The following is a 24,910-nucleotide window of genomic DNA, read 5'->3' on the forward strand; positions in this document are numbered from 1 at the left end:
GGCGCTGCGCCGTCCGGGCGAGACCCTGGCGGGCAGGGGGCTCCGTGCTCACTGCCTCGGGGGGCAGACGGCCGGGCCCCGACGGGGTCCCCGGACAGGCCCTCCTCCTGCCCGGACTCTCGGGCCGCCCCGTCGCCGGCGCGAGGACCCCGGGGGCCGCGGGCGGGTCCGCCCCTGGCCCCCCGGCGCGACCCTCGGCACGTGCAGTCCCCCGCGGCGGCCACCAGAGGGCCCTGCCCCCTCCGCGCGCCCGCGGGTCCGCACCCCTCCCCACAGCCGTTCCCGCTGGAGATTGACAGCTGGGCTCCGCTGTTGCCACGGGGATAGGCAAATGAGGGAGGCGGGCCCGGGGCTCCGATTGGCCCGGGGGCGCGCACTCCCTCCCGGGAAGGCGGGCCCGGCTGCCCGGCTCTATAAAGGGGCGCGCAGGGCGCCGGGAGCCGGCCGCGGGGGGCGGGGGGAGCGGGCGGGCCCGGAGGAGGAGACGGGCCGCGGCCGGAGCTCGGTCGTGGGCGCGCCGCCGGGCTAGTGGAGCTTCCCCTCGCGCCCCTCGGCCCCGCCGGCCGCAGGCACCCCCGCCGGGCCCGCCGTCCGCGGGGAGCGAGGGGGGAGAGGCCCGCGGCTCCCCCCGCCGCCCGTCGGCGCGCAGCCGGGCGGGGCCCCGGGCGATGGCCGCGGAGCTGGCGATGGGCGCCGAGCTGCCCAGCAGCCCGCTGGCCATTGAGTACGTCAACGACTTCGACCTGATGAAGTTCGAGGTGAAGAAGGAGCCGCCCGAGGCCGAGCGCTTCTGCCACCGCCTGCCCCCCGGATCGCTTTCCTCGACGCCTCTCAGCACGCCCTGCTCCTCCGTGCCCTCCTCGCCCAGCTTCTGCGCGCCCAGCCCGGGCACCGGCGGCGGCGCGGGAGGCGGTGGCGGCGCGGCGCAGGCCGGGGGTCCCCCCGGGCCGCCGAGCGGGGGCCCCGGCGCCGTCGGGGGCGCCGCGGGGAAGCCGGCGCTGGAAGATCTTTACTGGATGAGCGGCTACCAGCACCACCTGAACCCCGAGGCGCTCAACCTGACGCCCGAGGACGCCGTGGAGGCACTCATCGGCAGCGGCCACCACGGCGCGCACCACGGCGCGCACCACCCGGCGGCCGCCGCGGCCTACGAGGCCTTCCGGAGCCAGGGCTTCGCGGGCGGCGGCAGCAGCGGCTCGGACGACATGGGTGCCGGCCACCACCACGGCGCGCACCACCACCACGCCGCGCACCACCACCACGCCGCGCACCACCACCACCACGGAGGCGCGGGCCACGGCGGCGGCGGCGCGGGCCACCACGTGCGGCTGGAGGAGCGCTTCTCCGACGACCAGCTGGTGTCCATGTCTGTGCGCGAGCTGAACAGGCAGCTTCGCGGCTTCAGCAAGGAGGAGGTGATCCGACTGAAGCAGAAGCGGCGCACGCTCAAGAACCGCGGCTACGCGCAGTCGTGCCGCTTCAAGCGGGTGCAGCAGCGGCACATTCTGGAGAGCGAGAAGTGCCAGCTCCAGAGCCAGGTGGAGCAGCTGAAGCTGGAGGTGGGGCGCCTAGCCAAGGAGCGGGACCTGTACAAGGAGAAATACGAGAAGCTGGCGGGCCGGGGTGGTCCAGGGGGCGCGGGCGCAGCCGGCTTTCCGCGGGAGTCCTCGCCGCCGCAGGCCGGCCCGGGCGGGGCCAAGGGCGCGCCAGACTTCTTCCTGTGAGCGCCCGCGCCCTTGCTGCGGCCGGGGACCGGCTTGGACACCCCGCCCAGAACGTCGACGCAAGGCCCCTGCGCGCCGGGGCCTCCTGGCCGGGCCGCCCGCGTCCCCGCCGTGCCCCCAGCCGCCTCCAGCCGCGGCCAGCCTGCGCGCGCCTCGCCGCAAAGTCCGCAAGCGGCCGGCCCCGGACTGGAGGCCCCTTCCCGCCGCGCGGCCTCTTCGCTGCCCGGCCGGGGGCCGCGCATCTTCCCGGACTCGTGGTGATGTCGCTACAATTCCTCTGCGCACAGAGAACGGTGATTTTCAAGGAAACTCGAGCCAGGTCTTACTTACTTAAAGGCGTACACTTGTACATATGTCTATCGTGGCTCTCCGTTCCGACCTTCGCCCCTGCCCGCCGAGAGGGGCTGCGCCGCCCCCCTTCCCGGGCAGCCTCTGCCTGCCGCCCTCCTCCTCCTTCTCTCTCCCTTGCCCGTTTTTAGCCGCCCCCCCTCCCTTTTAAAGTGATCTTATTTTCGGAGTTATTTATATTTATTTTGCTCGGCGATTAGAAAAGAAGTCCCTGGAGCCCCCTTCTTTCCCTGCTGGGTCCCCCGAGGTCCGCCTGTCCCAGCATGTGTTGCTCGCTCGGAGGGGCCCGGCCACTGCCTGCCCGCCTGCCCCCCACCCTGCTACTGGCCTGTCCTAGAGATGAAGCTGAGGAGCCCACCTACCCGCGCTGGGCCCTGCTGCCCGACTATGCTCCACGAGGAGAGGGGGCCGCGCGCGGCTTGGGCGGGATTCCGCGGTGCTATTTCTCTGTGCACCAGGTCGTATCTGTGACTCCCGGGGAAACGTCTTATTTTAGCCTTCAAGAGAAGTGGAAGAAAAAAAGTCACCGCAGTATTTCTAGCAGAAACAATTTTAAAGAGGAGGGTTCTGCGTGGGAGTAGGGCGATTAAGCGTTTTTATTTTAATTTAAATTGTGTTTCCTTCTGTGGGATTTTTTTTTTTTTTTTCCTACAGTTCGATCACTTTTGGACTAGCCAGGAGAGACGGTGGGAAGCGAGCTCTGGGGCGCAGTCCATTTTCCGCAGCCGCTCTGGGCCGCCCCACCAGCTCCAGCCCTTCCCGGGTCCTCCGCCGGCTCCTAGCCGGAGACCACGCCAACTCATTGCAAGTTTTGTTCTGTTGTTGGTTTTTGTTGTGTCCTTGTTTCATTTGCTACGAAACTGAGGAAAGGAAAAAAGTACAAGCAAAATAAATCCGTCTAGATCCAAAAGTCGCTGGAACCTGGCTGGTTTGTCTGTGGCTTTCGTTTTTTGCCATGTTCCTCCCTGAATAGAAAGAAAAAGAGGCCTCTGAACCGGGACAGACCTGAGCGCTGAGTGAACGCCCCGGGCTGCGGAGAAACCCGGCAGGGAGAAGAAGAACCCACTGGGGAGGGACTGAGCAGGGAGAGACTGACGGGGGGCCCTGCCCCGGGGACACAGACAGGAGTCAATCAGTTGCCTGCCAGCGGCAGCGATTCCCTCCGCAGGGAAACACCCTTCCCGCGACTGTGCCGAGAGGCCAGGGGAACCGAGCTCTGGTGGTTGCAGCCCTGGGACGGCCACTAGCTCCCGCTTGGGACGAGGTTGTCCTTGGTGGTGACCACGTGCAGTGCAGTGCGTCCACAGTCCAGAAGGCCCCCAGCCCTCTGAGCCTCGGGTCTTCCTCCTCGCCGACGCGGAGTGGACGGGTGGTGCCCCCGGCACTATCACCGTCAAGGGCCTAGGGAGTTGATGGGCTTTTAGTTGACTGCCCTCCGTGGACGCGGCTCGTGGTTTGCAAATTTGGAGAGAGAGTGATTTCCGGCCTACGAGGGCCTCCTCGGAAAATAACCGGCGGCAGCTTTCTCCGCGCGGAGCACTGCGCTGCTTCCTGATCGGGCCGGGACCCTGGGCGCTCAGCCGCAAGTCGCCGAGTTCGTTTTACGTTCCGACTAGACGGCACTAGGTTTTTTACTAGGTTTTACTGAAAAACGGGCAGATGAGGGCGGTTCCGCCTCTGTCCCTGCCGCCACCCCTCCAGGTGTTTTTCTTCTTCCTGTCTCGTCTGTCTCTCTGATTTCTTTTTTCTCTCTCTTCCCTTAAGAATAAAAGAGCAAGTAGGTTGAGTCTTCGTAGGGGTTTGAGCAAAATCCCAAACCCAGGAGGGGAGCGAGCTGCTGAGTTGCTTGTGGGAGAGAAGTTGGGTGGAGACGTGAAGGGAACAGTCCGGAGACAAGGCGCCAGGGGACAGGGGGAGCCCGCCGGGAGCTGTCCTGGCCCCCCGCTCTGTCCGAGACCACGGTGTCTCAGCCGCTGAGGCCCGGACCCAAGCGTGAGCTGGGCTTGTTTTTACAGCACCTTCTTTGCTGAGTCCTGAGCAGAGGGGCCTGGACTCTCCTTCTTTCTGGGAGCCCACTGAGTGGAGTTTTTCCTGGCAGGGTCAGGAACCGGGGCCACTGGAGGCCTGGGTGGCTTTCTTAGGGAGGGCTGTGAGAAAGCTGGAAACCCTGGTGGCGTAGTGGTTAAGAGCTATGGCTGCTAACCAAACGGTTGGCAGTTTGAATCCACCAGGGGCTCCTTGGAAACTCCATAGGGGCAGTTCTACCCTGTCTGACAGGGTCGCTATGAGTCGGAATCAACTCGTTGGCTCTGGATTTGGTTTTGAATTTTTGGTTTGGGAGAGAGCTGAGGCTCACCGCAGGGCCTCCCTCCACACCGGGCCCGATGCACCCAGCTTTCAGGCAGCCCCAGCTGGCACAGGGGCCTGGACAAGGACCTGGGGCGCTGGGGGCTTCGAGGAGCCCGAGTCCCGGGTGGGCCGAAGCGCGGGGCTGTCTGTAGTGAGCCGGGTGAAACTGCTGGAGCTGCCGCGGGGCTGGGTGTGATTTTGCTTTCAAAAGCTTTCCTGTCTGGTTTTCCCCTTGGATAAAAGAACCACAGAAAACCTGGGAAACACGGACATTATTGGGCAGGAGAGTAGCTCGTTTTTGTGCTTAGACTTTTGCTAAAAAGCATCCCAGCTCCTTGGTCTCCAGCTCATGCCCCGTCTCCGCCAACCCGCAGCCGGCCCTTCCAATGAAGCTGGGCTGCAGTCTCCCAAGGGACTACCTGGACCTGGGTGGCTGCCCCCACCCAGCCCTGCCCCCTGCCTTCCTATGGGGAAAAGCAGCCCATTTATGGAGAGTGTCTTCAGCCCTCCTCATCCATGCCAGCTGGGTGCTGCCTCGATACTGCCATGGGGCCCAGCGCTCTGCCCCACCCTCCTGCCAGCAGCCTGGCCCCGGCTCCCGCCAGTGAGCCAGCAGTTCTCATGGCCAGGAACCCCAATCCCGGCCCACCCAGGCTCCCCGGGGGGGGGGGCGCTGCTTTCTCAGGAGGTCTCTCCCGGGACATGTGTCCCCACTGACAGGGCTGCCCAGCCAGTGGCCACCGCTCTTGGTCTGGCTGGGGACGGGGAGGGGGTGCTGTGCCAGACGCCCCCAGGGCCACGGGCAGCAGCTCTAGCTGTCCTGCCTGGGGGTTCATGGGGGGCCGGTGTGAGACTTGGAGTCCTGGGAACCCCACCACACCTGGGCCTGCGAAAGCAGCAGGGGTCCACGGGGTACTGAAGGCCTGCGGGCATCTGGATGTGTCTATATTTGTGTGTGTGCTTGTGTGTCCGTGTGTGGGCGTGTGTGGGTATCTGTGTCTTCTGTGCATCTATGTATGTGGATGTGCGTGTGTGTGCGTGTGTGTCTGGGTATCTGCATGTGTGAACATGTGTGTGTCTGTGTGGGTGTATCTGTATGCCTATGTGCATGTGTGTCTGAGTGTTCATCTGTGTGTCTGTGTGTGTGGGTGTGTAGGTCTGTCTGTGTCTGTGTATATCTATGAGTCTCTATGTCTGTCCATGTGTCTGTGTGTTTCTGTGTGTCTGTGTGTGCGGGGGGGGGTGTGTGTGTGCCTGTGTGTATGCCTGTATATCTCTGTCCGTGTGTCTGCACGTGTGGGTGTGTGTCTGTGACTGCGTGGCTGTTGGGAGCAGTGGCAGCCCTGTGGTATCTGATTCAGAGTCACGTGGACCACAGGCTGAGGGAGAGCTGGAGGGCAGTGCTGCAGACGCTGGGCCTGGGGCAGGGCTGACCGCTGTGTTGGACCCTGAGCACAGCCAGCCCCGGAAGGGGCAGCCAGCTCTCCCTGCCTAGGTGTCACAAGGGGGGTGGTGGTGATGGCACCCCCTAGACTCGGTGATCCTGCAGGGGTGGGGACCCCCCAGCACCTCGGCCCTGGGGTCATCCTATACCTTCCATTCACCTTCTTGCTGGAGCTGAGCTGGAGGCTCCAGAGGAACCACTGGGACCTGGGCTACTGCCCCGACCCCACCCTGGCCTCGCCCGCCTGCCGGCTCTCTAGGAAGGACGTGACCACTGGGTCTACCCCTCCCTAAGTCCTGCGTCTACCAGCACCTACGATGAACCACCTGTACCAGGTGCAGCGGTACCCAGAGCTCCGGCAATGGCCTGGAGAAAGGATATCGGGCCTTGCGGCTTGGGGCATGTAGTGCTAACCCGGTTGCTGGGATGCCTCTCTGAGCAGATGGGGCAACCTGGTGGTGTGGGGACCCTTACCTTCCCAGGGGCTCGAGCTGGGTCCAGCAGAGCAGAGATATTCCACCTGGGAGTCTCCCTCACTGATTGCAGGGGAAGACTATGAGGTTGCCCTATGGGGTTGTGGGGTGCACAGACCTGTGACTGAGTGGGGCCTGGGGGAGATCAGAGCAGTCACGGACACCATGGGCCATCGGGCCTGCACATATGGACACACATACTCTCTCTCACACACACACACACTTGCAACACTCTCACACCCTCGCAAGTCTTTCACACACACACACACCCTCACACACACTCCCACACACACCCTCACACACGCCCTCATATACACGCCCTCACACACGCACACACCTCACACACACACCTCACACACGCCCTCATGCACACACACACTCTCACACACACACCTCACACATGCCCTCATGCACACACATACCCTCACACACACACTCCCACACATACACACACTGTCTCGCACACACAGTCTCTTGTGCAGGGGCCTCAGCTGCAGCGGCCCTGCCTGCCCGTCCAGCATGGCGGTCACTCCACACTTGTACCTCCTCTACTTGTGTGGGGGCTTGAGGTGCTTACAAGCGAGGGGCAGGCAGGGATACTCACCTCCAGCAGCACCTGCAAGGCCACCCCAGCTCCCAGCCCAGGGAGGCTGCCACCCCCACCACTGCCCAGGGCATCTGCTGTGGGCCACCCCCATCGAGGGAAGGACAACCTCGTCCCGGCTCCACCAGTGTCTTTCCCTACCAGCCACCCCCCAGCACCTCCAGCCCAGGTGCTGAGGAGCCTAGTAGGGCCCCATTTGGCCAGGCCTGAAGACCCCTGCCCCTCACACAGAGGGAGTGCAGCTGCCCCACGTGCCCAGTCCTCCAGCAACATCAGTGATCCAGGTGACCCAACCTAGGAGGCTGTGGGGTGAGGGGGGCTCAGCACTCGGCCTGGCCCTGGAAGAGCTGGGGGCATTGTGGGGTGGCCAGGTCTGGGGAACTGGGGTGCAGTTCAGCCAGGGGCAAGCCCGGCTCCTTCCCCAGCCCTGGCCCTTGCCGGCCCTCCTCCAGGCCCAGGCAGCTGCTCCTTATGGGGACACCCTCACTTCTGTCTGCAGCCTGCAGCCCCCAGACTCTGTCATCCCCCTCTGGCAGCAGAGCAGTGTCGGTGGCACCCCCTCCCCACCTCCTTTTTATAGCTGTCTCTGAGGCTGGGGCCAAGTGGGGCCAAAGTATCCTCAGGCCCCACAGGAAGGGGACAAGTGGGGCTTCAAGCTGGCCATGGAGATGACAGGCTGCCCTCCGGGACTTGAGGGGACAGTGGGGGCAAGGAAGGGGCAACAGTCTGGTGTGCCCACCCCTGCCCTCTCCCTGGCGCAGGCTTGCCTGGCTCCAGCTGCCTGGTCAGCAATTCCAGGCCATGGAGCCACCATCCAGGGAGGCTGGGGGGTGGCGCTGGGCAAAAGGGAGGCCTGGCTGGAACTGGGGATTACAGAGTGCTCTTGCTCTCCCTGCTTCAAGCCCAGCCATCCCCAGCCCCCACTGGATCCCCCCCAAGCTCTCTGTCCCTGGATCCAGAGAAAAGCCTGACTGGCCCCTGGGAGGGGATTCATGCATTCAGGAATATTGATTAGGCACCTACTGTGTGCTAGGGAGGTGGGAACATGGCTGTGAGCAGGACTGATCAAGCCAGCAGCTGCCCCAGGCCTTTCTGTTTGGAGAAGGAACCTGTCAGCCCAGCACAGGGGCCCAGGGTCAGAGGAGGTGGGGAGGGGGAGCTGAGGAGTGAGGGTGGGGGGTGGGGAGGGGGCCACGGGACTTTGGGGGGGTGTGAGAGCAAGCTGGGACAGGGAGAGCAGGTGGAACAGCGGTGGATGTGGGTTATGGGGTTGGGGTCGTGGAGGGACAGATAAGGGCAGTCCCACTGTGGCAATGTCGCCCACATTGCGTGGGGTGGAGGAGGAAGAAGACTGGGCAGGGTGGGGGTGCAGGGTGGGGGCAGCCACTTCAGGGTGTCCTTGGAGGTGGGGCTGGGGTTTGCCTGTGGGTCAAATGTGGAGGGTGTGAGTCCAGGGCTTAGGGCCCAGTTAGGATGAGGTGCTGGCCCTTCAGTGGGAAGGCTGGGGGAAGAGGGATGGGGTCGGTCAAGTTGGAAGTCCAGGTTGCAAGTGTCATTGGGTGTAGGGGTGGGTGGTGCTGCCCACCCAGAAGGAGCCTGAGGGGGAGTCACCTGGCTGAGTCTCACAGAGAAAACATTTAGAGCCTGGAACTCATCTGGGGAGGGTAATGGGGAGGGCAAGGCACCAGCCAAGCCCATGATAGGGCCACGGCTGTGACCACTAGGGCAGTGGGCTGGAGTGCTGTGAGAGGCCGTCAGCTGGTGGGGGGGGCGGTGGAATGGGAACAGAAGGTCAGCTGGGTGGGGAGCTGGGGACCCCCCCCCACCCCAGGGATCCAGAAAGCATGCTCCAGCGAGTGGGGACAGCCAGCTGGGGGACGTTGGGAGAAGTGGGCACACACTTCCCAGCTCACTCACACACACCTGTACACACACGTTTACGTGACACACACATCCTCACACACGCAAACACTCATGTGCACACACACAGCTCACACGTGTACACACTTGCACAGACTCACATGCACACACGCTACGGACGCACATGCGCAGTTCACACATGCAGGCATGCACACACATGCTCACACATGCTCACACATGCACACACTCAGCGGTTCCCACGCGCGCACACACAGGCGCACTCCAACTCCTGCGCCCGCGGAGCCGTGACAGTAATTTGCTGTTGGCGGGCTCAGCGCCTGCCTAATTCGCGGTGACACCGCTCAGCTGCCGAGGGCTCGAGCTGTCACATCCAATTAGCCGGCGGCCGTGGACGAGCGAGGGCGGGGCAGGGGAAGGGCTGGGGAGACAGCGCCGGGAGGGAGGGAAAGGGCAGGCCCAGCAGAGCGCGGCGCGAAGAGCCGGGACTTCGGGCCGCGATCCGGGGACCCGCCCCGCCCACACTCCTCCGGGCGCTCACCCCTCTCCTCCTCCAGGAAGCCTCCAGGCTCTCTGGCCTCCGGTCCTCGCCCCCGGGAAGGAGATGGTAGCCGAAGGTTCAGGAGTAGGGCTTCCCGGACCGGAGCAGGCGCGCGCGCCCCAGGCCTGTTCAAATGTAGATTCTGGTTCCGGCAGAGGCGGGGCGCAGCAGGACGCCTTTATCCGGCGGCCCGCAGGAGAGGCAAGGGAAGCAGGCAGCTTTCTTGGCCAGGGAGCATTTGCTCCATGTTCACACTTAGGCGAGCCGCCGGACCCCCTGCAACCACCCTGGGGTGGGACATGAAGAACCGGGCTCTCGGCGGCCTCCTCCGGGATCCCTGCCCAGCTGTCCACCGGGCGTTTCTCTGGGCCTTGTCACCGCCTCGGTGCTGGCCTCCCTGACTCCAGCGCCGGACCAGTCAGACACCGGCGATCATAGCTTTCCTCAGCGGCACCACCAGGAACTCACAGGCCAGAGGCCCCACTCACTTGGGTTCTTGACCTTGGGCCCAAGCTCACTAACTGGGGCCCCTGGAGAGGTGAGGGACCACTCCACCAGCCACAGCCCTCTCATTCCTACAAGGGGGAGTCACATCAGCTACACCACAGACATGCCAGACCTCGAGGTGGGGACAGCCCACAGCCTCAGGATTGACACGCAGAGGCCACAGGGAGCAGCTGGTGCCCTCCAGGCTGTAGCCCACGTCTCCCCTGAGGCGGGCTGACTGAACAAAGCTGGCCTTCCTGGGCCCACCCTGACTCTGCTGCCCGGCCCCAACCTGCCTGCCTGGCCTTCACCCTGATGCTGCTCTCTCTCGCCTGCGTGTTGAGGGCTGCTGTCTCCTCGGAGCAGCGCTGTGACTCCCAAGTACCCTCAAGCCGAGCTCGCTCTGGGATCTGGCCCTTGCCCTTTGACCTCAGCACCAACGTTGCCTCTCCTGGGAGCTTCTTCCTATAGCTACTGACCAACTCCCACTCACTCTCAGAACGCCAGCTTCTCCGTGAGCCCTTCCCTGAACCCCACAGCCCCTGCACTCACCCTGGAAGGGAGCACAGGTCACAGTGATGGCTGGTCGCCACAGCAGTGGGCTTGGAAGGAGGCCACCCTGGCCTGGGAGCAAACCCAGCTCCATGCCGAGGTGGAGGCTCTAAGCCAACGAGCTCTCAGCAGAGGGGCAGAGCGGATGAGAGCAGCAGGCTAAGACAGACATTAGTTGCTAGGGTCTGAGAACAGATGAGATCCTGGGGGAAAGCAGGTCCTTAGCGGGGCCACATCCATTCCTTCCTGCCTCCCTGTGTCTCCCCATCCCCTCAAGTTCTGGGCACAGTGAGGGGTCTGGGCACCAGTAAGCCTCCACGCCCTCATGGGTCCACATGGTGGTTTGGTGGCAGGGCTGGGAGCAGACATGGGGAGGGGGGCTGGTTTAGGGTGAGGATCCTGCAGGAAGGAGAGGACAGAGGGATGTAGGGGAGCCGTAGGTGGATCAAGGTCCTCCTGCCTCTGCACCCATGGCCTGCAGTGGGGACTGTACCTCACAGGCGAGGGGTTGGGGTGGGGTGGGGTGGAGGGTTGCGTGGGTGCAGGCTTGCTTGGTGGAAGGTGTTGAGGTGGCACTTGCAGACGCGTGTGTTGCTGTGTGTAAGACGCTCTGGCTGGTTGCCGCAGGATGCGTGGCAGCAGCACTGGGACCTGTTACTCCCAGGCAGGCAGGCACAGGTAGGGGTGGAGTGTGGGACTCCCAGCTCTGTGGAGAAGAGACCCTCAGCAAGATGCACAAGTGAAAAAAAAAACAAAATGAAGGATAGAGTAACTCAGGGCTGGCCGCACCTGAGCAGCCGTGAGAGGAACAGGCAGGACAAGGGGTTAGGAGGAGAGAGGAGGAGCAAGGGGGAGGGAGGAGGAGCAGAGGGAAGGGAGGAGGAGCAGGGGGAGGGAGGAGAAGCAGGGAGAGGGAGGAGGAGCAGAGGGAAGGGAGGAGGAGCAGGGAGAGGGAGGAGGAGCAGGGGGAGGGAGGAGAAGCAGGGGGAGGGAGGAGGAGCAGGGGGAGGGAGGAGGAGCAGGGGGAGGGAGGAGGAGCAGGGGGAGGGAGGAGGAGCAGGGGGAGGGAGGAGGAGCAGGGGGAGGGAGGAGGAGCAGGGGGAGGGAAGAGGAGCAGGGGGAGGGAGGAGGAGCAGGGGAGGGAGGAGGAGCAGGGAGAGGGAGGAGAAGCAGGGAGAGGGAGGAGGAGCAGGGAGAGGGAAGAGGAGCAGAGGGAGGGAGGACAGTGGGAGGCATGAGGGTAGATCACATAAGGGCACATGGGCCACACCGAGTGTGCTGGGAGCCTCTGTGGGCCAGAGCAGGACAGAAACCCCTGCTTCTGGGTGGAAACAGGCAGTAGCTGGGAGGCCATGGCCTCCGTCCAGGGAGACAGGCTGGCTAGGGAGTCGAGACCTGTGATTTCTCCCTCACGTACCTGCCCTGTGCTGTCAGAGAAGCTCCAAGCCCTCAGTCTTCCCAGCTGTAAAATGGGAGCTGTAATAATAGAACCTTCCTCCCCGTGCTGTCCAGGATCAGATGGGCAGTTGAGGTAACACCTGCAGGGCACAGTTGGAGCTGCCAGAGCGGACACCTCACTGACTTATTCCTTAGGGAGCCAAGGGCAGGACCCATGAAGTCCTCTGACCCACCATCATCTCAGAGCACTCTGGCCTTGGGGTGCTGTGCCCAGCCCAGGCCAGCTGCGTCCAACGCTGCCACTGCAAGGTGAGACCTGGACACAGGTTGACCGTCCCTTTATGGCCTGGGGACACTATAGCCTGCCTCCTGGGGTCAGGCGAGGTTGAATATGGCCCGGAGCCTCCGTCCTGCATGGTGACCAGGCACCCATCCGGCCATCCTGGCCAGCCCCCAGGCTGAGAAGGAGGCCTCCTGGGCAGGTTGGGTGCCTCCCAGGAGGGAAGCCCCACAGGATATCTGTGTGGGCTTGGGCTCCTGTTTAGTACCTTGAAGAGGCCAAGGGCACTGTGTTGGGGCAGAGGCTCCACCTGGGGGTGGCAAGCTGGGAGAGATCCTGAAGGCCCAGCTGAGCTCAGCTCTGGTACCCCCTTCTTGGGGGCGAGGGCAGTGGGCAGCCCATTGGCCCGGCAGGGTGGACACTTTCCCCAGAGTGAGCGACCCTCAGCTTCTGGGTACCACTCACCCCTACGCACCCAGGCAGCAGATGGGGTGCCACGCTGGGCTGGAGTCAGGCTGACCCCATGCCCAGCTTTGCCCCTCACCAGTTGGCAGCCAGCGTAGGGGCAGGTAACCTCTTTGGGCTCAATGATGTGGTCTATAAAAAAAGACAATAGGGCCCCTACCCCACCCAACACACACACACTCACAAACACACACATACACACACTCACAAACACACACATGAACACACACTAACAAACATACGTACACATACACACACATGCACACACTCATGAACACATGCACACATACACAAACCCTGGGAGGGACAAGTGCAGAAACCCCCTACATGTCCCTTGTCAGTCTGGGAAGGCTTCCTGGAAGAGGAGGCTCTGTACGGAGAGAAGGGCGTGGAGCGGATATGCCTCTCCAGGTGCACCAGGACAGGGTATGAAAGGGTGGGATGCCTGCATTCCATGACCAGAGACATCTTTGCCAAGTCTGGGGTCCTTGCAGACGGTAGAGATCGGACCCATCACGGTGGGAGCTGTGCCTTGGGACTCCTGGCCCCAGTGAGCGAGGGGAGCCGGTAAGGAGGAGCCATGGGCAGGGCCCCAGCTCAGCTTTGCCCCGTCCAGACCTGGGCACCAGGGATTGTTCACAGGGACTGTCATGTTCCCCCTCCACCATCAGGATGAGACTGATTTAGAAGCTCACTGGGGTGGGGACTGAGAGGTGGAGCAAGATTCTGTCCTAGGAAGTCACGTGCAAGAGGGGAATAACTTCTGTAAGAATGTGAAAAGCCGTTAACTCTTCCCCACACACATTAAATAAATTGAAAATGAATTACATAAATAAGGAAGAAATTATAATAAATGTTGGAGAGGCTGTGGAGAGATTGGAACACTTCTACACTGCTGGTGGGAATGTCAAATGGTACAACCACTTTGGAAATCGATTTGGCACTTCCTTAAAAAGCTAGAAATAGAACTACCATACAATCCAGCAATTCCACTCCTTGCAATACATCCTAGAGAAATAAGAGCCTTTACACGAACAGATATATGCACACCCATGTTCACTGCAGCACTGTTTACAATAGCAAAAAGATGGAGGCAACCAAGGTGTCCATCAACGGATGAATGGATAAATAAATTATGGTATATTCACACAATGGAATACTACGCATCGATAAAGAACAGTGAGGAATCTGTGAAACATTTCATAACATGGAGGAACCTGGAAGGCATTATGCTGAGTGAAATTAAAACCCACCAACCCAGTGCTGTCGAGTCGATTCTGACTCATAGTCAAATTAGTTGCAAAAGGACAAATATTGTATAAGACCACTATTATAAGAACTTGAGAAATAGTTTAAACTGAGAAGAAGATATTCTTTTGTGGTTACAAGAAGGGGGAGGGGGGAGGGGAAGAGAGGGGCATTCACTAATTGGACAGTAGATAAGAACTACTTTAGGTGAAGGGAAAGACAACACACAATATAGGAGAGGTCAGCACAACTGGACTAAACCAAAAGCAAAGAAGTTCCCTGAATAAACTGAACACTTTGAAGGCCAGCATAGCAGGGGCAGGGGTCTGGGGACCATGGTTTCAGGGGACATCTAAGTCAATTGGCATAATAAAATCTGTTAACAAAACATTCTGCATCCCACTTTGAAGAGTGGCGTCTGGGGTCTTAAACGCTAGCAAGCAGCCATCTAAGATGCATCAATTGGCCCAACCCACCTGGATCAAAGGAGAATGAAGAACACCAAGGACACAAGGTGATTACGAGCCCAAGAGACAGAAAGGGCCACATGAACCAGAGACTACATCATCCTGAGACCAGAAGAACTAGATGGTGCCCAGCTACAACGGATGACTGCCCTGACAGGGAACACAACAAAGAACCCCTGAGGGAGCAGGAGAGCAGTGGGATGCAGATCCCAAATTCTCATAAGACCAGACTTAATGGTCTGAGTTAGACTAGAAGGACACTGGTGGTCACGGCCCCCAGACCTTCTGTTGGCCCAGGACAGGAACCATTCCTGAAGCCAACTCTTCAGACATGGATTGGACTGGACAATGGGTTGGAGAGGGATGCTGGTAAGGAGTGAACTTCTTGGATCAGGTGGACACTTGAGACTATGTTGGCATCTCCTACCTGGAGGGGAGATGAGAGGGTGGAGGGGGTTAGAAGCTGGCGAAATGGACACGAAAAGAGAGAGTGGAGGGAGAGAATGGGCTGTCTCATTAGGGGTAGAGTAATTGGGAGTGTGTAGCAAGGTGTATATGGGTTTTTGTGTGAGAGACTGACTTGATTTGTAAACTTTCACTTAAAGCACAATAAAAATTATTAAAAAAAAAAAAAAAGAAACAAACAAACGAAAAAAGATGTTTAATCACTCTTACCTGGAAAGGCACTTATGGAAACCCCCGGGCCAGGCCCAGTTGCTCTCACAGGTAGTGGCCACCAGAGTGGGGAGAGAGTGGGGCAGGAAGTTCAGCCCCACCTCCTCCCCCCGGGCCCCCCTTTCTTGAAGACAGTGAAGGAGTGTGATGAGGATGCCTGTCCACCTTGAATCTCTGTGACAAGAACTGTGCCCTCGCTCACCTTTGAATGTGGGCCTGAGGCTCAGTAATGCCCTGATTGCAAACCCTGCAACTCAGACAAATGAGCAATGTAGGCACAGGTAACAGAGAGCCAAAATAAACAGAAACTCAAACAAAATGGAAATTTAATTTCTGCCTTGTCCAGGGCAGGCATGGTGATTACAACACAAAGTCCTCTGGGATTCAGGCTCCTTCCATCTCGACTCCCATGCCCTGGTCTCATGGTCCAAAATGGCTGTTTCAGCTCTCGCCATCACATCTGCATTCCGGAATGCAGGAAAGAGGAGGGGATAAAGAAGAAGAGAATAAAGATGGTGCCCCTGCTGTCTTTTAAGAAAGGTCTGAGAAGCTGTCCAATGATCCCATAGTCCAGGACACTATTGGGGCAGCAGCTGGAGGCTGGGGGTCAGAACTGGCCACCTGTGGTGTCTGGCTGGATGGACAGACAGAAAAATGGATGAATGGATGGATGGATAGGAAGGTGAAAGGAATTAAGGGTGGGTATTTTTTTTTTTTTTTAATTAAGCAGATGGGAAGATGTTGGCTGCCTGGCTGGATATACGGCTGGCTGGCAGGATGATGGATGAGTGGGCGGATGGACGGATGGACGGCGGTACACAGGTGAGGGTGCTCGGCAGGGTCTAATCACCCTCTCTGCTCCACACCTACTGAGGGTCCTAAGCCTGGGCCTGGGGGTTTTCATTCAGCAAATGCTGGCTGGATCCAGGAGGTCCCCAAAGCCTCCAGGAACGCTGCTCCGTTAACATGCTCGGGAGTCCACTTCGGCACCCGTTACATCCAATTTTACTTTTAAAGGAATTTTTACTTTTTCCAAAGTGACACATGCCATTAATTAAAAAAAAATGTACTAAAGATTTTAAAAAATTCCTGACCCCAAATCCTTCCCAGTGCTCTAATCTAGAAATCTCTCTCCACATCGTTTCTACAGGACGCTCCATCAAGGAATCTATTAAGTCCAGTTTTCCGTGGACACTTTTCTCTGGGAACCACCCAACCTCCTGCTACAGCAGGACTAGCTGCTCTCCAGACTGGGATATCCCAGGCCTGGGGTGCCTTCCTGCCTCACCTATGTTGTCACCTCCTTCTCTCTCGGCTGACTCCTCCTTTTGGGGGGAACAGATGCCTGGGAGGTATTTTGAGGCTTCCTTAGTAAATGCTCCTTCGTTCCCTCAGGCCAGGGGGATAGCTTGGCTGGGTGCAGAGCGTGCTGTCCGGAACCGCTTGCCCTCAGCGTTTTTAGGCACCGCTCCCTTGTCCTTGACCTTCCGTGCCCTGAGGGAAGTCCAGCTCTGTCCTTATTGCTGAACCTTGGTAGGGGATTGGTTTTTTCTCTCTGCAAGTTTTTGGGATATCCTTGCCCTCAGTGGTCTGAAACTTCGCGAGGACACGCAGAGGTCTTTCCTGCCCTCACGCTGGCCCGGGGCGCGCCTGTCGTCCTGGGCAGCGATCTGGATTTATTTCCTGGCTCTTGGATTCCCTGCCTTTTTCTCCTCTTTCTGAGCCCGGCTGGATGTTAGACACCCTGGGTCAGTCCTGAATTTTTCTGGTTTCTCTTCTGCTTTCTGTCTCTTCATTTGTCGTTTAATCTTCTAATCCTGTTTCTCGTTGTTAGTTGCCGCCGAGTTGACTCTGGCTGAGAGCGACCCCACCGTGTGGAGTACACCTGCTCCTTGGGGTTTTCAAGGCTGTGACCTTTTGAAAGCAGACGGCCAGACCTGTCTTCCGAGGTGCCTCTGGGTGAGTTCATCCCACCAGCGCACATGCGTACGTACCCAGCTTGTGATGTATGCAAGTCACGGTGAGCCACACAACCGTCTTTTCATTTTTCGTACATCTTATCATTAATGATATGTACTACATGCAATGTTGCAGCCTGTAATTTGCTGATGTCATTCACGGACCTTTAATTTTATGATTGACTGTTCAAAACACTGCTGTATATATTTAGTTTTCTGAACTAAATCAGGGGCTTCAGTGACTTGAAAACGTGACCCAGATGCTGATCGCTGGGTTGATAGGCAGATTCAGGAACCAGTAAGATATTACCATGAAATACAGGAAGAAAAAAAGAAAAGGACCATACAGACAACCATCACTAATTTCCTGGCTAGAAACTCCATCGCTATTCCTAGGGATATTCCAGGTGACCCAGAACCTTCCACAAGTGGAGTTGTTACCGAAACTGACAAAATGCTGAGGTCGCCCAACTTTTCTTTATCATCAGAGCAAATTTTTATGATTTGGGTATTTTATAATGTATATATGTATCAAAAATATTCACAAGTTTTTTTATATGTAATGGTTCCAACCCCAAAGGCAAATAAAGATTGGATTTATAAAGATATTGACAATAAAAGGCAATAATAACGAAAACAAAAAACAAGACATTTGACCAATGTCAGAATCAACTTAAAACTTGAGTCCTCGAAACAGAGCCCCGTCGTAAGTTGGGGACTGTGTGTGTGTGTGTGTGTGTATTCTTGCCAATCAACAGAACGATGGTTACTGCAATGGAAAAATCAGCAAAGGATACGGACAGGCACTTTACAGGCGAGGAAACCAAAAATGTTAATCAGGATATAGGGATATTCACAACCAGTAGCGACTGAAGACATGCAACACGAGGTGAGATCCGCTCACACCTGCTGTTGATTTGGCCCCCAACTCACAGTGACCCCACACACGGCAGGAGAGGAAGGCTGTGATCCATAGTGTTTTCTTTCACTGGCTGCTTTTTTGAAAATAGATCTTCAGGTCTCTCTTCCTGGCCTGCCTTAGTCTGGAAGCTCCCCTGAAACCTGTGCAGCGTCAAAGCAGCGCCCAAACCTCAACAGACGGCCGCACACGAAGAGAACCGCACCCGGGAACGGAGTCCGGGCCTCTTGGGCGGAAGGAAGGCAAGAATTCCCCCACCGAACACTGCTGCTTTTTGTATCCACTGGACCAGCAAATTAGAAAGCAGGATGGCGCCAAAGTGTTGGTGAGAATGTGGGGGTACAGGAGCCCTTGTGCTCAGCTGGTGGGAAGGGGGCAGGTGCAACAATTCCAAAGAGCCAACTCACTAATTATGGTAAAATGAATATTAAAAAAAAAATTCTGACTCATGGCGACCCTATAGAACACAGTAGAACTGCCCCATAGGGTTTCCTAGGGGCTGCTGGTGGATTTGAACTGCCAACTTTTTGGTTAGCAGCCAAGCTCTTAACCACTGTGCCACCAAAAACAAACAAACAAACCTACTGCCCTCAAGCTGATTCCGACTCACAGTGACCCTATAGGACAGAGTAGAACTGCTCCATAGGGTTTCCAAGGAGTGGCCGGTGGATTCGAACTGCTGACCTTTTGGTTAGCAGCCATAGCTCTTAGCCACTGTGCCACCAGGGCTCCAAAATGAGTATACACAGGCCTTGTAACAGCAAGCCCCTGCCTTGGCATATTCCCACAGGATAGTGCCACGGGGACTGGTCTTGCGGTTTACACCTGGGTTTCCAATGGGCAGTATGCCGTTAAACCCATTAACTGTTTGCGCCACCCAGGGATGCTCTAACCCTGCTAATGACTTCACCCCCCCGGGACTTTCTCCCCTGCACCCTCTCTCTGCCTGCTGTCCTGTCACTGAGGTAGGAGTGTGACCCCGGGGACCAGCCTGCCTGGTGAGGTCCTGGCTCTGTCACTCTTAGCTGTTGACCTTGAGGAGGCTTCTGCGACCTAGCTGAGGCTGTTTTCTCATGTAACAGTGCCCACCTCTTCGGCTTCTCAGAAGGGCTAAGCGAGTAGCCACGTGTCTAAGTTCAGACCAGGGCCTGGTCACAGCTGCCCGTCAGGGTGAGTCGCAGTTGTCAGTTTAGTATGACCCCTCTGCTCCTTGGGGTCTTCTTTTCTGCATTGGCGGGTCTGTCCCACCTCCTGGTGGTTTATGGCCTTCGTCTCTCATACCAGTGGAGGCACATGTTGGCTCTCGGGACAGTGGCAGTAGTCTTGGCCTCTGGCCTCCTGCAAGGTGCCAGGCAGTGGTCTGGCAGTTTCTCTGGTAAGCCATGGCCCTCAGCAGCTGCTCTTTTCTCTGTGCCAGTGGGATTTTAGAGAAGGATTCCCCCCTCTCCTGAGCGGTGAGGGTGGGGGTGTTACCAGCTGCTGGTGCTGGAGAGAAGGGGAGGAGGGGCTGTGTTTGTGACTGCCCCTCCATGCGCTCTTTCCTCCACTCAGCCGGAGCCCAAGTCCAGGTCTTGGGCTGTTTCCCCGACAGCAGACCTCAGGTCCCGTGGTTGGGAGAGGCCAAGCCACCCAGAGCTCCCCAAGGTCCTCTGCTCCTCCCAGCCAGGGCCACCTGCTGCCACCGTCCTTCATCCCCTGCCTGCTATCACGCCCTCACCTGTTTGCTGTGGCCTCCACTGCTGTCTAGCACTTTTCTGTCCCTTTGGGGGCATACTGGGGACAGTGAGGAGCAGCATGTGTGCCTCTGCCACGTCTTACTGAAGTAGAGACTCCAGGGCCTGGAGGGGCTGTCTCTCCACTGAGCCAGAACCGGCAACCCAGGACCCCTCTCAGCTCAGGGCATTTCCCCAGGGGCTTGAGAGGCTTGGGCAGAGCGGGGCTGGAGCAAGGGGGGCGCACCTGGAGGAGGGCCAGGGGCGTGGAGCTGTTTGGGAGGGGACAGAGTGGAGCCTCCCACAGTAAAGAGGCTGGCCTGAGGCCTGGCCCCCATGGTGCCTCCCTCCCCGGGGCTTTGCTGAGGTGGGGAGGGGGGCCAGGCAATGGGAGGGGGAGGCCAGTGAACACAGGGTGCCCTGCCTCCCCCATCCCTGTCTCCATTAAGGGAACAATGGGAGAATAAGCACTTTTCTTTCTTCATTTCCCTGCTGTCTGCTAATACCCTATTGATGATAATTTCTCTTTAATGAGCCATTTGCAGTAATTATGATGAACTGAGAGTGTGATTGCATCTGACTCCCAGCACCCACAAGGGGCGAGGTTCAGGCCAGTGTCCCACAGCTCTGCTTGCCAGACCCCAGCCTGTGGCCCCAGCACAGGGTCCTCCCCGGCTTTACCCTTGGACCCCAGGCTCTCAGCTCCTCGGAGCAGGATTGGGGCCACTCCTAGGGCAGGGGACCCCACAGCACCTGTTCTGAGCCAGGACCCCTCCTCTTCCCTCCTGGGGACAGCTCTTGGCACCCATTGGTGTCTGGCATGGCCACCATGATTCCCTAAGGACACTGGGCCTTGCTGTGCCCAGGACAGCCCTGGCGGGGCCTCTGGCTCCTGCCAGGCGATGCCCTGGTCGTCCATCTGTCCTGCTAGAACATGGGCCCTAGAACAGGGCTTTCCTGGCTTCAGTCTAGCTGCAGCTGATGTGCCCGGCACACAGTAGGACCACAGATATTGCAGAATGACTTTGAGCATCTCCAACCGCTCAACCCAGGGTGAGCTTTCACTATAGCAGGAGTTATACAGGGCAGACACCCTGAGGGACTTCCACCCCAGGCTCCTTTGTTAGGGAGCTGCTCTCTCGCCTATCAGTTGACTGCCCCTCAGCCCGCCTTGGAGGTTTGGCTTGCACCCCCCTCCACGCTTGTCCCCTTCCCTGTACCAGAATTGCCTCCTCTCACTTCACCACCCCTGCCAATGCTTCCATGGGCAGGGGCCACTTGGGTCCCCAACAGTGACTAATCCCACTGTGTGCCTGGGATGTGCCACTGTGGGAAAAGGTCAGAGATTGGAGGCTAGGCAGAGCCTCGCCCCAGAGGGTCTTCATCTCAGAGGCAAGCACAGGCCCAGGTAGGAGGGGGGACGTGGGCCCCTGCCCCTCTCAGGAGATTTGAGAAACCCACAGCCCATTGACTTTCTCTGGTGAGGACTCGTAAACATCCTTCTAGGTCCCTGGGTCCCTTAAGGGCCAAAGCTCATAGCCCTGATTGTCCTCACCGGACAGCAGACCTTCCTGCAGAAGAGGGCTGAGCTGTGTGCAGGGCCCCATAGGAGGGTGGGCTGCACCTACCACGGCCCTCAGTCCAAGCCACTGTTCAAAGAACCCTCATCTCCATCACCACAACCATCATCATCACCATCACCATCACCACCACCACCATTACCACCATTACCACCATCATCACCCCATCATCATCACCACAACCATCATCACCACCACCATCATCATCACCACCATCACCATCATCACCATCGTCATCACCACCATCATCATCAACACCACCATCACCACCATCACCATCATCACCATCATCACCATCGTCATCACCACCATCATCAACACCACCACCATCATCATCACCACCATCATCATCATCACCATCGTCATCACCACCATCATCATCACCACCATCACCATCATCACCATCATCACCATCGTCATCACCACCATCATCAACACCACCACCATCATCATCACCACCATCATCATCATCACCATCGTCATCACCACCATCATCATCACCACCATCACCATCATCACCATCATCACCATCGTCATCACCACCATCATCATCAACACCACCACCATCATCATCACCACCATCACCATCATCACCATCATCACCATCGTCATCACCACCATCATCAACACCACCACCATCATCATCACCACCATCATCATCATCACCATCATCATCACCACCATCACCATCATCACCATCGTCATCACCACCATCGTCATCACCACCATCACCATCATCACCATCGTCATCACCACCATCATCATCAACACCACCATCATCATCACCACCATCACCATCATCACCATCGTCGTCATCAATCACCACCATCGTCATCACCACCATCACCACCACCACCATGGTCATCAGCTCCACCATCAGCTCCGCTGTCATCAGCAGCATCACGGCTGCAGAATTCACCATCAGTGTTTACTATAGACTCAGGGCCTTGGTATATTCATGACCTAGTGGAGAGATAAGACACCGCCTCTCAAATTTCTCATAGAAAAACTAAGCTCTAATAGACTGTTTTTGCCCAAGAAGCAGTAAAACAGGGCTGTGTGTCTGGGCTGGGTTGTCTAGGAGGGACTTGGCCTGATGTGGTTGGAGTCAGGGGGAATGCTTGATGAATGGAACAGAGTGGCCGGATGGGCCTGGGGTGTAGCTGGAGGAGGACACTCTTGATGTCACTGTCAGCCCAGGACAAAGGCTACGTGGAGAAGCTGGACACCAGCCTCAGACACACATGCTCCAGGCCCCAAGACAAGGGCTAGGCAGGGACATGGCCTCCACTCCAAGGGGCTATGCCATCAGCCCACCCCTCCCTTGGTTAATTTTAGGTAACTGGGAGCTGAGGCCGAGGGGCAGTACAGGCCAGAGGTGAATGGGGAGGACTCATCCCCATGGACCTGGTGGAAGACGGCCAGGCTGAGGATGTTGGAATGCCGCCTGGGGCTTGGGGTCTCCTTGCCTGCCTCTCCACCACTACACTCACCCCCCCAGCCCTGCCACTGGGGTAACAGGACTGCGGATGGCCGTGATCCTCATATGTCTTTTCTGGTCAATAAACCCCGGCTTCTGAGGGGACCTTGGGAGGGGGGCTGATAGCATCGCCCCGCCTCCGCCGACACACTCTGTCATAATTAAGCACGCTGGCCTAATTAATTGAGTGGTCAGGACGCTAATTAGTGGCTTTATTGAGCCTGGAGGAGGATGAAGGGCGACCTTGGTATTGAGGGTGCCTGGCTGCACTGGCTCCATTGCCTGCACCCCAATGTGCACACCTGAATCCCCAGCCGTGGACCCCCAGCCCTCACCTCCCACTCCCTCCCACCAGTCCTGGCCCTCCCCCAGGCCACACAGCTCCTGGCGTCACCCTGGCCCTTGCCTGGTGGCCTCTCTAGTTCTCTCTGACCATCTCAGACATGCCAGGGCCAAGGCCCTGTCACCTTGAGAGCTAGGTACTCTCTGTGTCCGGCACATCTCTGTCACTCCCACCTGGGTCCCTCTGTCTGTCTTCGCTCTCTGCTCCTTCTGCCCGCAAGCCACATGCTGGGGGAGGCAGGGCAGGCCTTCCCATGCCAGCCTTCCACCTCCCTGCCGCCAAGCTCTTGCTTCAGGGTTTTCCCGTGTCTCTTCCCCTCCACACCTGGGTGAAGCTGGGCACCCCCACCACGGAGCCATTTCTAGAGTGACAGGTGTGGCCCCCCTGGCCGGCTAAGGACATTGGGGGCCATGTGTCCAGGGTCATTTTGCCCATAGAGGAAATGTGGTGGATGAGGATTTTGGCCCCTGCTTGGCCGTGAGCAGGACACGGAGGTCTTGGGTTTGAAGATGGTCCCAAGGACTCTGGGTCCCTGAAGAGAGGAGCAGCACCAGGGCTTGGAGGCCCTGGGGATTTTGTTGCTCAGCTGGGCCTGGAGGGGGAGGGACCCCAGGCCATCCTTCCCAAAGGAAAGGGGAGGGGGGAACTTTCTGCAAGGAGCACCAGGTGGCTCCTCAGCTGTTCTTGGAGGCGGGACCCCTCCCTCCCCCTACTCTTCCTGTCTCCTACCGTCCTCTCCTCCCTCCTCCTCTCCTCCCCCCTCCCCTTCTCTCCTCTCCCTCAGTGGGGTATCCTGGCCAGGGACACAACCAGGACAGGGAGAGGCTCTACCTTCGCATCTGAGGGTGGGGCGCCCTCGATGGATGGACACTTGGGGGCCTGGCCAGGACAGTGCCACCGTGGCTTGGCACGGCTCCATCACCAACAGATGGCAGGGGCGGGGGTGCTGCGGCAACGGGAACGTCGTCAGATGGCTGCGCCCCCGGCCACCCTGCGCCGCCTGCGCCGGGGAAGCTGTCGCGGCCCTGGGCTCTGCTCATCTGGAGGCCGCGTGCCCGCTGACGCCGCGCGGGTGGCGAGGGAAGTGACACGCGGAGCTGCCACCGCCGGCGCTCGAGGCGGCCTGACGCGGGAGGGCCGGGCAGGGGGAACCGCGCTGTAGGCACAGCTGTCTCCTTGCCGCCGCCGCCGAGCGCTGCTGCGTGCAGGTGCGGCTGCGTGCAGGTGCCGGCGCGCAGGTGCGAGAGCCGCTGCGCGGTTCCGGCCCGCCGCTGGTTCGGGCTGTGTCCACAGGCTGCCCGGTGACCTCCGGGACTGCCCCTCTGGGCTCAGGTGGGCTCTCGGCCCTGACCCGGGCCTGGGGCAAGGACAGGGGCAGAGCATCAGCCTTTGAGGTGCAGGAAACCCAGGTGATGACAGAAAATACATTCTTAGAGAAGAGATGCAAAATGCCTGAGGAGGAAAAGGTGATGGACACCCAGCATGCAACCTACTGTGGTGACCACGCCTGCCCAACTCCAGGAGGCACCCCCTTGCTCTGCTACCTGGGGCCAGGCACTGGAAGTGTGCCCTATAGCAAGGGAGGGTGCCCCTGAGCCAGCCTGGTCTGCTCAGCCCAAACCTCCCCTCCAGCTCCTTCCCTGCAGGCGGCCGGGTGACAGGCTTCTGGGAAGGAGGCTGAGGGGGCAGACCAGCTCTCTCCTGAATAATTGAGGCTGGCCCTGGGGGCACTGGCAGGAAGCCAGTGAGGACTCGGCATCTGGTTGTCCCGCAGGGGCTACCAAGGGAAGGAGACCCTGGGCAAAGCTCTCTTCCCACCCCAGCTGTGCTGGGGAGGCCAGGCCAGCCTACTGGATCCCAAGGGTTAAAGGGACACCCCCCGCCACCCTGCTCCTGCTTTCCAAGCCCTGTGGGCTCTGTGCTGGGTGTTGGAGCAGAGGCGATGGGGTGAGATGTGGGGACGCTGGCGAGGGAGCCGTGGGTGAG

At 59.0% G+C, this 24,910-nt stretch overlaps 1 protein-coding gene across 1 annotated transcript; it reads left to right on the top strand.

Annotated features, from left to right (window-relative positions):
• Positions 1-668: 668 nt before the first annotated feature.
• Positions 669-1,778, top strand: MAFA (MAF bZIP transcription factor A). Its single transcript, XM_049854534.1, has one exon. It carries the CDS (start codon positions 669-671, stop codon positions 1,722-1,724), a length of 1,056 nt encoding a protein of 351 aa, XP_049710491.1. The 3' UTR covers positions 1,725-1,778.
• Positions 1,779-24,910: the final 23,132 nt, after the last annotated feature.

The sequence above is a fragment of the Elephas maximus genome, chromosome 15 (assembly GCF_024166365.1).
Source record: "Elephas maximus indicus isolate mEleMax1 chromosome 15, mEleMax1 primary haplotype, whole genome shotgun sequence".
Taxonomy (NCBI): domain Eukaryota; kingdom Metazoa; phylum Chordata; class Mammalia; order Proboscidea; family Elephantidae; genus Elephas; species Elephas maximus.